This window comes from Mercenaria mercenaria, chromosome 18 (assembly GCF_021730395.1).
Source record: "Mercenaria mercenaria strain notata chromosome 18, MADL_Memer_1, whole genome shotgun sequence".
Taxonomy (NCBI): Eukaryota; Metazoa; Mollusca; class Bivalvia; order Venerida; family Veneridae; genus Mercenaria; species Mercenaria mercenaria.
The window spans coordinates 9,244,252-9,262,623 of record NC_069378.1 but is presented as its reverse complement, the minus strand read 5'-3'; the positions used below and the strand labels follow the sequence as shown (position 1 = coordinate 9,262,623).

General features: G+C 34.4%; 1 protein-coding gene across 2 annotated transcripts in view; it reads right to left on the bottom strand.

The window, feature by feature from the left end:
* Positions 1-9,139: 9,139 nt before the first annotated feature.
* LOC123537803 (ubiquitin carboxyl-terminal hydrolase 37-like) overlaps positions 9,140-18,372 on the bottom strand; it is a 62,527-nt gene continuing 53,294 nt past the window's right edge. For both annotated transcript variants that reach the window (XM_053530531.1, XM_053530530.1), the window contains exons 21-22: positions 18,166-18,304; positions 9,140-16,267 (exon numbers count right to left, since the gene is read on the bottom strand). In XM_053530531.1, the coding sequence (XP_053386506.1) occupies positions 16,207-16,267; positions 18,166-18,304 (200 nt within the window). In that variant the 3' untranslated portion in view covers positions 9,140-16,206. The remainder of the gene's footprint in view (positions 16,268-18,165; positions 18,305-18,372) is intronic.

Genomic DNA, 18,372 nt, shown 5'->3' with positions numbered 1-18,372 from the left:
AAAATACCTCTCATGTTTTTCTGTATTTCATAACTTAAATTTCCATGTAAATTTCATTAAATTCGGTTCAGTAATAAGAAAGTTGATATTTTATAAACTTCAGTAATTCATGTTTTTATCCCAAAAACCACTTTAATGGGCCTCAAATTGTCAATTTCAATCCGCGCCAAAGTAGTTAGATTCCCCGGCTATAAGGTGAATCCCATGGAAATACAAATAGTCAAGAGTTTACGCATAGGCCGTGAATCCCATGAAATTTAGTATTTGGCGGGATATTATCCTTTAAATAGGCTGGACTAGATATGCCTTGCGCACACCACCTTCCGACATTATAGGCGAATCTATGTCTGAATTATTTTCTTGCTAGAAATTTATGCTCGATCGAGGTAAGAAATTTATTTGTTAGATTTTTGTATGATTTTTGCATTACGATTTTTATTTGGTAAATTTTTGTTCATTCTACAGAATTCTGTAACATTTACTTTTCGGCACATGATTTTGGCTAGTTTCGGTATGTCAGGATAATTTATTAAATTTTTCAGACTTTTGTAAATTATTTAGAAAGAGGAATCTAAAATGTTTCATTTATATATAAGATGTTAGATTTATACTGAAATTTGTATCGTGATAATTGTAAAGCACTGTTTCAAAAACTTATGTCAAACATTTTGTTAATTATGGAACGCCATTACTGCATTGTATTGTTATGTATAAATCTATATGGCAAGTCTAGTACCATGTACTATATTAGATATTATATCGATACCAACTATGATATAACGTTTGATTTATATTGAATTTTGTTAATTTGTAGTTGTAAATAATAGCTGCAGTTTATCATGTCCGTATCTATAATGTTTCATCATATACTTTTCATATCTTTTTCATACTTTAACTTTAGTCTTTTAAGTAAGTAATATTTGTAATAATGGGAGTAATAAGTGACGTATTTTAATCATGTGACGTTTGAACTTAGTAGCACATATGTTTTGTATAAGTAGCACGTATTATTTATGGGAGCCTACGGAGGTATGGTGTACCCAAAGGAGCAGTTTTATGCCCTGACTTATTTGTTTTGCTATGGTGCTTACCATATGTTATATATTTTAGCTTCTTCCGCCAGACGATTTTTCCTGGTGATGTCATAACCCGGAAGTACAATGCCCGAGGTTCACTTGTCTTCACTCGCCTGGATGTGATTTTCCCAGCGCAGAGCTTTCGTCCCATGGTTGTGCCGTAAACCGCAAAGACGCTGATTTTTGTTATCCTCTGAAGTCAGCTCAGGGATGCAATCACCTACCACCATAGGGAGCCAATACGGAATCAACGTATTCACGGTTTAAAGGGACTGGACTAGAAGATATGTTGTCATATATTGTTTGTGCTACTTAAAGTTCGCAATTAAATTAAAGAACTGTACCACGTCACATTAGAATTATACGAACTTTGTATCTGGTGATACTGAACTTTTTTTTTTCTTATAATCAGTTTTTTTTTTTCATATCATCTATTCATTGTAAATAATCATCTTATGTAAATAAATTTGTAAATATTGTAAAGGATGTTGATTTGTTCTGATGGTTACTGTCGCCGGTACGGCATTTCCTGTCACAAAATGTACCCCGCAGAAATTTTTGGGTGCAATTAAAAAACTGAGAAAGCAGCATGTAAAAACAATAAATCGACAAATGAGTTATATGAACATTTTAGAAATTTATTTTCAAACGAGAAAGTATTTTCTGATGATATTGTTGAAGAACAGTTAGAGAGGGATGATTTATATCTAATAATGCAGAACTTCTTGACGCTGATTTACCGCTGATGATGTCTCTAAGGCTATTTCTTTGCTTAAAAGAGGAAAAAGTGCAGGTGTTGATCAGCTGATTCCAGAGATATTTATTGAGAACAAATCTTTATTATCACCAATATTATTTAAATTGTTTAATTTTCAATATAGTAATGGAAAGTATCTAGAATCATGGTCAAAAGGCATTATAGTTCCCGTACCTAAACAAGGCAATTATAACGAGGTGAACAATTATAGAGGAATGGCACTAACCAGTGTATTCTCTAAATTATTTTCAATACTTTTAGACATGCGTTTATGCAAATGGGCTGAAAGCAATGAAATTTTTGTTTTGATCTTCTTTACAGAAATGGCATCTGGTTCAAATTGCTTGAATCTGGTGTCAAAATTAGAAATTAAAATTGTTAACATGTTACGTAGTATGTATAATATGTGTGTAAAATCATGTGTAAAAGCCAGCAGTTCACTGCCAGACTATTTTCAAATTGACAGTTATTGGGCTTAAAACAAGGGGAACCATTATTTCCCATTCTTTTCATTTTATTCGTCAGTGATATGTATCCTGGTAGTTTAAAAGATAACAATGCCAATACCTTTACTTTAGACGATATACAAATATTCTTGCTTCTTTTTGCAGATGACACTGTGCGATTTTAGTATTCAGAAGAAGGATTACAGTTATAGCTCAATAAATTGCAAAGTTTCTGTGATAAATGGGGCATATCAGTGAACGTCGGTAAGACTGTCATAATGGTTTTTAGGTCTGGAATAGTGTTGAAAATGTACAGTTCCGTTATAAAAATATACTGTTGAAAGTTGTTAAAACGTTTACGGGCTTAGGTGTCACACTTCCGTCTAACTGTAACCTTTACCAAACTCAACATGCTTTATCCAAGCAGGCATCAAAAGCTTTGTATTCATTAAATGTAACTGAAAATATTAGATTGTTTGAAAGTATGACCATGCCAATATTATGATATGGATCAGAAATATGAGGGTTTCATAAGGCAGCAGATATTGAAAAAGTACACCTAAAATTTCTAAAACAGCTATTGGGTGTTCGACAACAAACTACTACCGCCGCTGTATTGGGAGAATTAGGTAGATTTCCGCTATCAATAGTACACAGAATCAAAATAATCAAATACTGGCATAAAATTGATAGAAGTCCAAATACATTAGCATATAAATTGATGTACATGTTAGACTCTAACGGTAATCCAAGAAATAATTGGTCTAAAAAATGTCAAAAATCTATTAGCTGATTAAGGATAAGCATACCTGTGGAACATGTAAATGCGACAATAATACATAATCAATGATGTCATACAGAGAAGTTGTGATCAAAACAGTGTTCTGAGTTAAATAGGTTCAAAAGTGAATTTGTTCAAGAAAAATACCTCACTGTTATAGAAAATGAAATTTATATAAAAACTTTATCACGTTTGAGATGTTCTTCACATAAATTAGCGATTGGAGATATAGAAGCATTGGCAGGAATCAACGGTTGTGTACCAAAATGTAATATACATCAAGTAGAGTCTGAATACCATTTTTTTAATTGTACAATGTATGTCCCTATTATACAGATCTACAAAAAGAACTATTACCTAAATTTTATAACGCATGGCCAACATTAACCAAATTCAAAATTCTACTTAAATCAACTCAGAAAAAAAAATTATTGGCTTGGTAAAATTTATATATGAAGCTACACTTAAAAGAAACGAGACAAATTGATAAGTATCAACTTACCACTAAAATCGAATATTGTATCTGAAAGAAATATTTATGACTTTGCAAGATTTGTATGTCGTATGTACTATCTGAAATTACTATTCGTACCATGTATCATGCTTTTCTGTGTAATATACCATCATGTAGAACCGCCACATTGTGTGTACGGCGATAAACATTATTTATGTTTATGCCAATAAAATCTTTGACTTTTATCATTTTATTATATTATTATTATGTAGCATTTCGACACCTACTTATTGTATACATTCTCGTGTTCCTTTAGTTAATTATCCTTCAGTGTCGCATTAACATAATTAGTTTTCCTTTTCATGTTCCATATATAGGAAGGTAACCTATTAAACGAGTGTTTACATCATAGCTTTAAGAGATATTGATTAAGATAAATGGTTGTTGCACTATTGTAAATTGGCAATGTAAAACTTTATTTCCCCTGATGTTACTAAAACCTTTTAATGTTTATGGTAATGTATTTCACCCTAGGGGTACAATGTATTTATGAAATACTGAAAGACTATGCAATGTTTCTGTGTTTTTACGTGAATTTATATAAACACGAAAAAAGCATTTTTTAATTAATATTACCGCTTTAAAAGTTCAAATAATGAGATTACAAAAGTGACTAGTCTTTTAGTATAGGAGAAAGCTCGAGTAATTGCGGGTTCGTGAAAAATAATGCACGAGAACCAAAGGATCGAGTTGATTAGTTTTCTCAAATTCGCAGTAACAGTTGGTTTTTCTGACAAACTATTTCATCAACAAAAGTAACCTTAACAAGAAATGTCTTTAAAAAAAGACAAGCGGCGTTGAGCTAATTAAGTTTGACGCATGAAAAATTCAGAATTAAACGCGGATGTACAGACAGAAAAGATTTGGATATGCATATACGAACACATTATTACTTTGCAAATATCTCAACTAAGTAGCAAATTTAAATGATCATTAGGTAGCCTTTGAGTGATAGAAGGTCAAAATGATTTGACGCCCTGGACTGATTCTGGAATAATTTCGTGCTGGGTCAGAATCCCCCATAAGTAACCCAAAAGTAACCGTCGACCAGCATACAATTAGTAAGACTGGAAAAGGCCAAATCAATTGAATACCTGTAATGAAAGAAAAAAATTAGCTTTTAAATCACTAGTGACCCCATGGCTCTGATTACTTGATTAAGTTCTCAGTTTAAAAAAACCAAACAAAAAAGCCTGGAGCAAAAATTCAAACATTTGCAGATTGGGAGACCTTCAATAAAATGTTGATTTTTTTTTATTTGAGTAAAGTAATAGGTAAATACTTTACATAATATATGATTGGAATAGTTTTTCATGAAATTTAAGGTTTTTCAGCTGACCTACTGGCATCTATTGATGTTGTTATTGTTTTCGTCTGCACTTATCAGAGCGAGGCTCCAGTGCGGATAGACCCCTGGTGTCAAATGATGTAAGGAATAACTCAGTTTCGTGAAATAATCAAGATACAAGATACAAGAAGATTTATTTAACGTCGGATAAGTATAAACATATAACACTAGCTTAAAGCTATTTTCCGACAAACACATGAAAATAAGCTCAATATAAGTAAAACAGCTGTAATAAAATGTATATATGTTAAAACACATTAAAGCAAATAAAGCATCTGGCTCTAAGTAGATAAGAAACAAATCACAAATTATCACATACATGTTACAGCACATTAAAGCAAATAATAATAACAAGGAATTGTTAAAAGTTCGGTTTTATTTTCACGAAGAACATGAATTTGCCGTCTGTGAGAAACCGCGTACAGTCCAAAACCGGGTAGCCACCACTCATTCATCTGTAAGTGCGGTACGCACTGGGCACTACGTTTACTTTCGATTTCTCTTGCGGTGATAAGTTACTAAAACCTTTAAAATTAGAATGAATCATTTTAGTTTTGTTAATATACATTAATTTACATTAATTGTATGTATTGTATATTGCTCTATATATACAATACCCAAAGGTGCCGAGTAAACACAGTGGAGAGAATGTGAAACAGAAATAACCGTGAATTTAAGCACAAGTCCGTAAATCGAAGGGTCGCGAGTCGATCTCTGAGTGCGGTGTATATGACAATTTGATCTTTGTAAATCAACTGAATGCGAATTCGTGAAATAGAGTCAATGATAATAACAATAGAATGACCTCATTAAATGGTTTAATTAAGAAATAATATATCTCATACAATGATTTGTCGTTGAATATTAAATCATTGTTTGGAGTTCAGATGCGAAGGAATTATATCACGAGGGCGCATCTGAACGACAAACAATGATTTATTCAAGAGCAAATCACGAAATGAGATATATTATTCCGATTCTAACACGTTACCAAGGATTTTTAAGTACATCTTTGACGACATTCATTAAATATTTGCCCGTTTTCAATCTGTTTCTTTTCCAGCGCGCCGCTATGCCGTTTGACGCCATGACGTAATAATTGTGTCGTCAGAACAGTGATTTGTTGTATAATAATTCACTGTCTTCTGCCTTCTTTGTTTGATAGGAAAATGAATCGGATCGTGTTAGAATAACATATAACAGTTTACTATGGTTTAAACTGACTTTTACTCTGGACTTGACGGAAAATAGCACAATCCCACGTCAGTGCCAGAATACAGTCATGTAGATTCAAATACAAGAAAACAAGGAAATATTATGTGGTATGTGCAGTTTCCCTTTTTTGTGTGCTCTAGGGTTTTACCACTTGGCAGAAGTGTCAGAGAAAGTTTATATCTTTGTTAATAGAAGAACGAAGACAAGTTATTAATATGATGGTAAAAAGTAAAATATATCCTCGTACTTGGACTGAAGTGTTGTTTTTTTTTGTCGATATGTACACATGTTTCGTAGGGGCGGCACTGCTGGGCGTGAGGGTCTTTCACGTTTATTTTTTTCACGGTTGGGCGGTGGGGTGGAGAGGTTTAACCTCACACCAACAAAAGTATTGGTCATATGGCGACTTTCCAGCTAAAGCTGATGGTGGAGGAAGACCCCCAGGTGCCCCTCCGGGCATTATTTCATCGCAGGCGGACACCTTAGTAGAATCACCGACCTTCCGTTAGCCATCTGGATGGCTTCCACATGAATAATTCTACGCCCAAAGCGAGAATCGAACCCACATTTATTAAGCCAATGATGGGTGGGGATAGGGGCCTGGGGAGGGGAAGGGGTCGTGAGGGATGTTGCACATTTTCTTATTTCTCAACAGACTCATTCTAAGTGTGCCTGATTTCTTGTGTCTTTTATTAGTCTTAGTCACTGGAACAAGAACACACTTGGAAAATGAGAAAGATGTGATTCCTACGCATCTGATATTCCCTCCTGATATTCCCTCCGCGTTAGATAAATGTTCGAGTCCGCTTGATGTTCCCTCCGCGTTAGATAAATGCCGAGTATGGACCTGATATTTTCTCCGTTTTAGATAAAATGTTTGCGTCCGCTCCGCGTTAGATAAATTCTTAGTGATGTAAAGTCAAATTTACAAAATACGTTTAAAACATCTGTAAGCATGAGTTATATCTCTCTAGAGAATATTTAATCTTCAAAACTGTCTCATTTTTTTCTTCTTTGTATTTTGCGTGAAACGACAACTATTAATGCGATAGCTGAAATACTTCCGGGAAGAAATAAAATATAATCTTAAAACACCTTTTAAGCTTGGTCTTAGACAACCCGTACACTATGGAAATACGGTTTATAAACTACGTGGATATAAATACAAGGCTTATTGTAATCATTTCTTTTTGTAAAATCTATTAAAATACATGTTTTTATTAAATGAGGTCGATAAGCTGGGATAAGCGATAATACACTGGTAAAATGGGTTTTGATTTTGAATTATTCAAACATTCCTGCTATAGGATCACTCAGGATCATTTTATATGCATATTAATTACTGGGAAACGTGGCCAGGTCTCCTGCAATATTTTGTTTTATTTTACAAATAATTGAAACTAGAGTTGTCACAGGACTGGCGAATTATACCCCCCACAATATGGCTATGTCACAGAACTAAACCAATGTCAAAGACCTACTGACCTCATAATCAATACAGGTCATCTGCTGGTCATGATCAACCTCCCTATGAAGTTTCATGATCCTCAGCCCAAGCGTTCTCAAGTTATTGTTAAGAAAAGTTTTAAATGTTCCGGGTACTCTGACCTTTGGAACTCAAAAGCAATACAGGTCATCTGCTGGTCCAAAGTGTTCTGAAGTTATTGTCCGAAAACCGTTTTAAATGTTCAAGGTCATTGAGACCTTGACCTGTGACCTCAAAATCATAAGGGGTCATCTGCTGGTCATAACCAACCTCCCTATCAATTTTCATGATCCTAGGCCCAAGCGTTTCTCAAGTTATCATCCTGAAACCATTTGACTGTTTCCTGTCATTGTGACCTTGACATTTCAGGTTGTTACACCTGTATACCAAAATGTATGATCCTAGGCCTAAGCGTTCTCAAGTTATCATCTGGAAACCGTATTATTGTTCAGGGTCACTGCAACCTTGACCTTTGACCCCAAAGTCGAACTTGACCTTTATTTTATCATGTTACACCTGTGTACAAAAAATTATGATCCTAGACCCAAGCGTTCTCATGGTGAGCTAATAATAGAAACAAGTTATAAGCATTATAGAGGCCTTATTTTCTATTTAATCCCAGAATGTTTGTCTTTAAAAAGTCTTGACTAAATTGAAACTGTCTCATGGGATTAAAGAGTAGGTCAGTAAGCCAAATGATAGAAATACTTTGTAAACAGTATGTCTGTCTGTCTATGTGTCTGTCCGTCTTACCAATCTCCCAGACACTAGAAGCCATACTTTCTACTAAGTCAATTTAAATCCTAATCGGAATATTTGTTTATAAACTCTACTAAATTTGAAACTGGGTCATTATCTTGGTTTCGGAAATTGATTTTCGCTTTTAGGCCTATTTCAAATATTTCAGACCGATTTATTAAAATGAAGAAAAACAAGAAACTACTTTTGAGAAACTGTATATGCCCCCAAATTGCTTCATTTGAATGGAATTGTTAGCCGACATGTAATATCTGGATGAATGTTCGGTCAAATTTTTATGACCTATATAATATAACATGTTATGAACAGTACAGGGAGAATCTCTACTGACTTTTGACTTTAAGTTTGACCTTGATCTCTGAGCTAGGAGTCTGACTGGTGTGCATTACAAATTGTCTCAATCTGGAAAATATATGAGCCGCGCCATGAGAAAACCAACATAGTGGCTTTGCGAACAGCATGGATCCAGACCAGCCTGCACATCCGCGCAGTCTGGTCAGGATTCATGCTGTTCGCTAACGTTTTCCCTAATGGCAATAGGCTTTGAAAGCGAACAACATGGATCCTGACCAGACTGCGCAGATGATTTTCTCACGGTGCGACTCATATGTGCCTAAAACATTTAAACTCCTTTCATGGCTGGCAGAGCTCTGGACTGCAAAAAGGATGGATTTAGTTTGCAGAATGCATTCAATGGTAATGAATACGGCATTTCAGAATTCAGTTCCAATTAAAACATAAAGACTCAAAACAGAGATAAGTAAGAATCTTTTAATATTCTTTAAATTACTCTATAACATCATAACTTACAAATGTCAATTTCATCATTAACAATATTCATACAAAAAGTTTCAACATAGTTTATACCACATTATACCATATCAATATTAACATGTAAATAAAACTTCAAAATCAAAATAATGTAAATTCAATGATAACTACAGGTGAGAAAATGTTTATTGCTAATTAACCTTTAGCATGCTAGATAAATTGTCGTCTGCTGGAAATGTCGTCTGCTAAAATTGTAAAGTTCATTCAATTTGCTCCAAAATTGGAAGAAATATTGTCAGAGTAGCAAACAGCTTGGAACCTGATCAGACGCCGATTTAATCGGCGTCTGATCCGGTTCCAAGCTGTTTGCAAAGGCTGTTAAATTCGCCTGCAGCAGGCTAAGGGTTAATTCTTTACATCTGATTTATATCTGACAGTATTAACTAGCTGTGCTAACAATTCTAAACTTGAGTCTTAAAAGAGACTGTATCACAAAATCAATATTTCTAAAAATAATCAAGCAAGATATCAAGAATAAAATGAAGCAATGTCCCTTAGACTGAAAGCTTGGAAAATTGTGTTCATAGTAAAAATGTTTTTTTTTTTTGCTTTGGAAGTTAACAGGAGCAGTTAACATTTATAACCAGTGTTCCTAAATCCAGTATAAACTTGTTCTCCGCAAGTAACTGCCAACTTCCTTACATGAATGAATCAGGTGGAGGACAAATGATTTCAGACACAATTGTCACCGAGAACATACGCCTCCCCAAAGGCTTGAACTCACGACCCCACCATCCATAGACCTGCACTCTCCCTATTGAGCTAAGCAGGCGGGCTAGTAAAACAAGAGCTGTCTGATGACAGCACGCTCCACTATTCGAAGAATTGATTGAAGAATGGGGTCAAAATATTTCCACGGATATTCAGACAAAAGAAATAAATAGATTAGACAAACAATGTTCCTGTATTACTTTGATTTCGATAAGTCTTGCACTAAATGGCAATATATGAGCCAATTTCAAAGTCCAAAAAGGGCCATAATTCAGTCAAAAAAGTTATGTACTCTTGCCTACAGATGGAAATCATAATGATAAACAAGTGTTCAAAGTTTAAAAGCCATATGTCAAATAGTTTTGACAAAACATGGACTTGTATGAAAACAGAACCAATTTCAAAATCCAAAAAGGACCATAATTCAGCCAAAATAGATGACAGAGTTATGTTCTCTTTCCTACAGATAGAGACTATTATACTAAACAAGTGATAAAAGTTTCAAAGCCATATGTCAAACACTTTACAAAAAATATGAACTGGTACGAAAAACTTAACCAAGATTTCTAAGTCAAAAGGGGCCATAATTCAGCCAAAATCCTTGATGGAGTTATGTACTCTTGCCTATAACTGGACGTGGTGATGGTAAACAGGTGTTGAAAGTTTCAAAGCTTTATCTCAAAACTTTGTCAAAATATGAACTGGTACGAAATATTAACCCAGATTTCTAAGTCAAAAAGGGCCATAATTCAGCCAAAATCCTTGATGGAGTTATGTGCTCTTGCCTATAACTGGACATGGTGATGGTAAACAAGTATTGAAAGTTTCAAAGCTTTATCTCAAAAGACTTTGTCAAAATATGAACTGGTACGAAAAACTTAACCATGATTTCTAAGTCAAAAGGGGCCATAATTCAGCCAAAATCCTTGGAGTTATGTACTCTTGCCTATAACTGGACATGGTGATGGTAAACAGGTGTTGAAAGTTTCAAAGCTTTAACTCAAAAGACTGTCAAAATATGAACTGGTACGAAATATTAACCCAGATTTCTAAGTCAAAAAGGGCCATAATTCAGCCAAAATCCTTGATAGAGTTATATGCTCTTGCCTATAACTGGACATGGTGATGGTAAACAAGTATTGAAAGTTTCAAAGCTTTATCTCAAAAGACTTTGTCAAAATATGAACTGGTACGAAAAACTTAACCATGATTTCTAAGTCAAAAGGGGCCATAATTCAGCCAAAATCCTTGATTGAGTTATGTGCTCTTGCCTATAACTGGCCATGATGATGGTAAACAAGTGTTGAAAGTTTCAAAGCTTTATCTCAGAAGACTTTGTCAAAATGTGGACTGGTACGAAAAACTTAACCAAAGGTGTGACGCCGACGCCGACGCCGACGCCGTGGTGAGTAGGATAGCTCTACTTATTCTTCGAATAGTCGAGCTAAAAATCAAAGAAAGTTGAATTATATTTGGTTGCTAAGATGCTGGCTGTTTATGACAAAATCAAATTTTGGTAAAGAGGTCACTGGAAATAATGTGTTATCTTGAATAAGTTCAGACACCTGATAAAATGATACAAAATTCACGTGGAAATGGTCAATGTGGAAAAGGCCACTTGTACAGTGCTTTTTACGACTAGTAAACAACTTCCAATCACTGTTGGAGACACATCTGCTGTGGCAGATGTGCTTTACCTGACAGGCTAAATCACACTGACACAAAACCAATTCAACTCTTGTAAGAATATTGTAAGAATAAAGAACCTGTTAAATAGACAGGATTTAAAATCACATAAAGCAGTGCATAAACAAATCATAACCTGGTTTATTTACAGATACAACAGAGGATAGTAATGAAAGTAATACTAGGTGCTTTTGAGAAAAGCGCATGTCTCCCACAACTGCCTAATCATCTGAATAGTAAGTCTGTCTTTGTGTACTTTTTGTGGCCTATTGGTATTCACATGTTGGAGTAACCGTCTACAATGCTGTGTCATTATTGGTAACCGGTCTACAATGCTGCATGGGTAGTGGAGTGGAGTAACTGGTCTACAATGATGCACTGGTAGTCGTGTGTTATTATGTTCAAGGGCCATAATTCTGAAGTGCCTCGGCCTATCTGGGTAGTTATCGAACCTGGCTGGGGTCTTACATTTTGTTTAAGTTTGGTAAAGATCGGATGAGAAATGTTCAACTTGGTGCAGACCATCATTGCGACAGACAGACACACAGACAGGAGTAATGCACAATATCTCCAACACAACTTTGTGTTGGGAGACATAATAAGAAGCAAGGTGTATAAAATTTTCAAAAATACAATAAGGTATGATATAAGTATCCTAAATTCCTATTATTACATTTGACGTCATGGGACATCATACTTCTGATAATTTTTACACTAGCATAATAAATTTTGACATAGACAATATGATGTCATGACTTAACCATTACCCTGCTAAATTTCTAAAATGAACTTGTACATCTTTCAATTTGGACAGTACCATTAACTGTTAAAAGGGTGCATACCAAAAAGATACTGCCTGAATGGCAACAAGTGCAGATCTTGATCAGACTGCATGGATGTGCAGGCTGATCATGATCTTCACTGGTCGTAAATCCCTTCATGGATCTACACTAGTCATAAAGGCACAACCAATCGTGTTCAGAATGTTAAGGGTCAAGACATTTAATGAATTGCTTGCCAATAATCAGGACTATTTTCACTCAGACCTCTTGAACTCTTGTAATAGTTCTGGCTATAGACTGGCAAGCCATTCCATACCTGTACAGCAATAAATAGAAGAAGTGTTAAATGAATCATATCCAGTGTTTTTTTCCACGGAAATGGTTGCATTTCACATTAGGACAAGATTGTGCTGTCACAACTCAAATTGGGGAAAATCTTGTCCATTTTTCTTCTCTTAAATATGTTGCACAGTGTTTTGTCTGATGAGAAAGAACATTTTTCCATTGTAGCAAGGTATCTGCTACTTGGAGGTTTCTTTCACAGAGGTTTTACTATATTTCGACCTGTGACTAAAGACAGCCTGTATAGAGACCATTCTGACTTCTCTAGGGTGGTCTCGACAGCATATTTAGTCATGGATAAATACGTTTAATGAATACAGTAATGCCCTAAAATAATGCATTTTAATTAAATATAAATAACTCACATTTATTATGTTCACACAGTTGTTATCTCCTGAACACTCGTTCCAAGGTAACAGTTAACTTACACATATAAATTATTCATCAAGTTAATATAAGTGAAATAAATTATAGTTGACTTCTACAGATCTGTGTTTTCTTTATTTTGGACATCCTTCAGGTATGAAATAAGACTGTGTCCATAGGACACGGATGCCCCAACATACTGGGCAATTTCATATAAAGGTTCTTCACTTATGCAACTTTGAACCCATTCCTTCAAAGGGTATGAGAGATTGAGCATACAAAATTTATTCAATATACCAAACATGGTGAAATTAAGAAAGGGCCATAACACTGGTCAAAATGGTCACTGCCCATTCTTTATGGTCAAATTCATAGCAACTTTGAATCCATTCCTTCAAAAAGTGTATGAGGAGTTGAACACACCAAATTTCTTCGCTTTGGCCTATTTTGTGAAATTAAAAAAGGGCCATAATTCTAGAAAAACTAACCACAGTAGTCCATTATTTTTATGGTCAACTTCACATGATGGTCTTTCATCTGTGAAACTTTCAAGCATATTCTTTCAATAGTGTTTGAGGAGTTGGACATACAAAATTTTTCTCTGTATTCTATTTTGTAAAATTATCAAAGGGATGTAACTGCTGTAAAAATAAACAGAAGTTCCTTCCTTTATGGTCATCTGCACACCAAGCTTGTTCATCTATGAAAGTTTAAAGCAAATCAGGCTAATAGAGTGGGAGGAGTTGGACACGCAAGATTTCGGGAAGTACATATGGATGTACCGACAGCAGCAATGCTAAACGTCCCGAACATAAATGTGGGAACATATTAACTTACCAACAATTTCTTCAACATACAACTTATTGAAAAACTAGACGTGTGTCCATAGGACAGTGGTGGTCCAAGGTCAAGGACCATAATTTTAGTCTGGATGTGTGAAATAATAAATAAAACACCTGGTGCACAACTTCATATGCTGAAAACCCCTGTAAGGTTCGATGACTAGTTCAAACACTTTCTGAGATATGCTAGACACAAATCTGACGGACAGGTGAACGAGAGCAAATCAAAATGTTTGGAAAATAACTACAGTTGTGATTTAGTGTCTACAGTTTCTTTAGTATAAAATTCAAGTCACAGATGAAAATTACAAACTCTGAATTGGTAGTTTAAATCACTTCTGACCGAGTCAGCCACTTTAAAAAGTTAAAAATTAAACATATATTTTAAAGTATATACAGGAATGAAAATATTAAACAGAGACAGTAGTGTTATTTCTAGAGCTCAAAAAGGGCAGGGTGCTGTCTAAAAGGGGCAGGGTGCTGCCAAAAAGGGGCATAGTGCTGTTTTAAACTGGAAAGTTACCGCAGCAGTAGTTACATTTCTAGATGTTTATAGTTATGTATTTATTACACTTATGATTTATACTTTTAAATCACTGAATAAAGTGGTAAAAGATATGTTCCCAAAACCAGTAACAGAGTTAACAAAGGGTTTAACATTACTACATATTTTTTGTCAAACCATTCATTGAAGCTTTTTTTCTCAAAAAATATTACTAAGGATGTCAACTTATTCATATGGATAATTATGATATAGTGGAGGGGTTTTATATGTTATATGTATCTAATAAGCTTGAAGCCAAGATCATGTTACAACATAATAAAAAGGTCAGTTTCAGGTTACATTGTAAACTAATATGTATCAAAATTTATGTCATTAATAAATTAATTAGGCCTTTCATCAATATTTCATCAACAGAAAAGTGCTATAAAAGTTTGTAAAAAATGTATCCAAAATGTACTATCCGGATACTGGTACACTTTCGGAATGACATGTGAAAGCAGTTCTTGTTCAGTTTACTTGACTCACTAAGGTTAAACCAGAGATAATTCCTCAAATTATGATGATACTTATCATAAAAATTAACAGTGATATTCAGCTTTTTTGAAGGAATAATTGAAAATTTGCATGTTGTTGTTGTTGTTTGCATACGACATCGGGTGTAATTAGAATCGTGAATGGATATCTTTAACTTATTTTTGCTTTCGAAATTCATTAAAATTTGTGGATTTGCTAGTAAAAATGAAGGTAGGATTAGACTGCAAAGATATCTTCTTATTATACTAAACAATGGTGCATGAAGAAATTTTACAGGGCGCTTTTCACGTGCTCGATAATCAGCTGGCCGCTTACGGATAATTTATTAATTGGCGCTTTTTTGACAGTACACATAATCAATACTTTATCAATTAATCATAACACCTCATTGATTCTCGTTACCTGTGTGCACTCGCCGTGACGTAATTTGCTGATCAAAAAATCAGCGAGGCATGTCCACAGGATAAAGGGCGGAATTTAGCAGAAGATCAAAGGCAGGAGGGCACATTATAAGGGCAGCGGGGCGGCAATTAAAAAGGGCAGGGCGGGGCGCCCCGCTGTGTCGCTCTAGAAATAACACTAGATAGGTACAATTACCCTTTTTTAATGTAACAGTCGAGACTTTCTTTAAATGTAAATAGTAATGTAATCAAAGTCTCAAAGTCAAACACTGCTTAGGTTTTGACAAGCAGGAATATTCTAAAAACTCCATATATCTATCAATTTCAACAAACCCAATTCAAACTAGACCTTAAATTCAGGTTAATCATACATTTTTATGTCTAAAACTCTGACAATATCATTGGATGACTTGGGATGACTTGGTGTGTGTTTTGTTTCCAATCACTTGATGACTTGGTGTATTCAGATTTCCTGCCAGTTTGTTTGGTTTTGACATTAAAATTCACATCAATACTTCTCCCTTACTATTAACTTCACCCTATAACTAAATAAATGAGACTGCACACAATATTCTTTCTTTTCATCCAGATCCTGCATTTCACTTGGCAATTATTTTCACCTCATATCTTCCTCTCACTTAATGCCAGAACATCTTCATTCTCAGTATTGCATCACTTTTTCCAGTTCATTTCAATCAACAACACTGTGTTTGTAAAATGAAGAGCCATATCTAATTCTTGTACACTTTTAGTCAACAACACTCTATTTGTAAATTTTCAAAGGAGGATTCAATAGTAAGTGTACACTAATGTTGTACATTATATTATGTGGTTTTACTTGTTGTGATCACAGCATGTTGAAGTGCCAAGTCGTCAAATATGTCCCTGAAATAAACATTTATCTATATCAGTATGTGAACATATTTTACATATCCTAATTTCATGGTTGCATCTGCAAAATCAGTGTGTGTAATAAGGTAAGACTTAAGCTACTTAAACAATTTCATGAGCACAGCGTTCTTACAGAACTTCTGGGATAAAATTCAAGTACTTTTCGAAGACATCTAAACCGTTTCAAGGCCATTTTTCCTCAAGATCTCAATTTCATTTCCTTTTTCTATAAAAAACAAGAGTGCCAGACTGTCACAAAATACGCTTGTCTAAATATTCAGTAACGTATCATAAAAAGATTCGAGTAATTCAAGGGACATAATCCAAGACTGCCTGAGGCAATTTGGGTGGTTATCAATCTTGGATGAGATATTATGCCCACAAACATTGTCACCAAATCTGGTGAAGGTTGGATGAAAACTGTTCAATTTAGAGGGCGGACAAGGCTAAATTCACAGATTTTGAGTAATTCAAGGGCCATAATCCAGGAGTGACTGGGACGATTTGGCTGGTTATCGAACTTGGCCAAGATATTATGCCCACAAACATTGTCACCAAATCTGGTGAAGATCGGATGAAAACTGTTTGAATTAGAGGGTGGGCATATAAAAATATAGCAAAAACTGCTCTCTGTAAAAAAAGTTATAAAAGGCAGTCCAATAGTTGTTTGTGACATCTACTGGTGAATACCATGATTGCTTTGTTACCAAATACCTTAACTTCTTCCACTTATCTCCCATTTCTCTATTTCCTTTCTAAATTGATTCTATTCCTCAAAGCAATTTCCTTACAAACATTCTTAAGGTATTAGATCACTAATAGAGAACCTCCTTTTTGAAGAGTATTCAAGTCCTACCATAAACCTACTTTTACTGCAATTCTTAGGGGGCGTAGGTTCCGGCCCTACTGGGACCAAATTTTTTTTTACTTATTTACCTTTTTTACTACTAAGTTTTTACTTCTTTCAAGACTTATTATTGATGTTTTGTACAAAAATGGAAAAATATGAATCTTATAAGCAATTTCTTGGTGTTCAAAGAGAATTTTCTACTAAAACAGAAGGGGTAGAGTTACAAATCTTTAAAAATATCGAGTTACGCACGGTGAAAGTTCTCTATTTTGCTTTCACTCTTAGATTATATATTGCGGAAGAAATTTAGGTAGGTTTTACATCTTCCCTAAGGTTATTTTTAAATGGAGTAAGCAAAATTCAAAACAGAAACACATCATTCGACCTTATTTTTTCAATGTTGAAGTATGAATTCTGTCTCATTAAATCCGTTTACTTGAGGCACCATAGAGAAAATGATATTGACATTTTTATATTGTGTTTTATAATTGTTTACCAATAGTTTGATGTTTCTTCTATTGAAATTAATGGTAAAATGAGTTCTCTGCAAACGTTTTGGATAGTGGCTATCACTTTGAAATTTGTCTCGACTTTAGCTTGAGGAGATACCATAAGTTATTCAAAAATTTTTAAAAAGGGCACGGTAAAAGTTGTTTAAAATTTGCAAAATGGTGCAAAACACAGTTATCTTTCAGAATATTCCAAGCAAAGGCCATTTTGTAAACATTACTATTAGTGACCTTATACCTTAAGCAGTTTTGGGTCATATTCAAGCAGTTTTATTCAAAATCTAAGTACTTTTTGAGGTTTAAGTCATTTTTCAAAGATTTTTCAAGGACTAGCAAAAATTCAAGTTCTTTTTCAATGTCTGTAAGAACCCTAGGCACAAACTCTACATTGCATTACATTCAAAACGCTTCAGTTATCACCAACATTAAAGATGTATAAAATTTCCTTCCATTTCCTTTCACGTTTTTTATTTACTTTGAAAAACTACTGTAACTTGTACATTTATGCATAAAAAGTATCAACAATTGCATACTTGCTCATGTAGAAGAATATATATCCGCTTCTCTCCCGCTTCGATTTCACCTCGGCTTCACTGATCTTAGTAACATGTGAGTCATCAAAACTGTACCATGCTTTCTTCTTCATATCATACACATCACTCAGATAGTGCCCTACATAACAGTAATTTATCCATTACGACTGTCAATAACAATTTGGTTGTTTTTGTTTGGTTTAACAT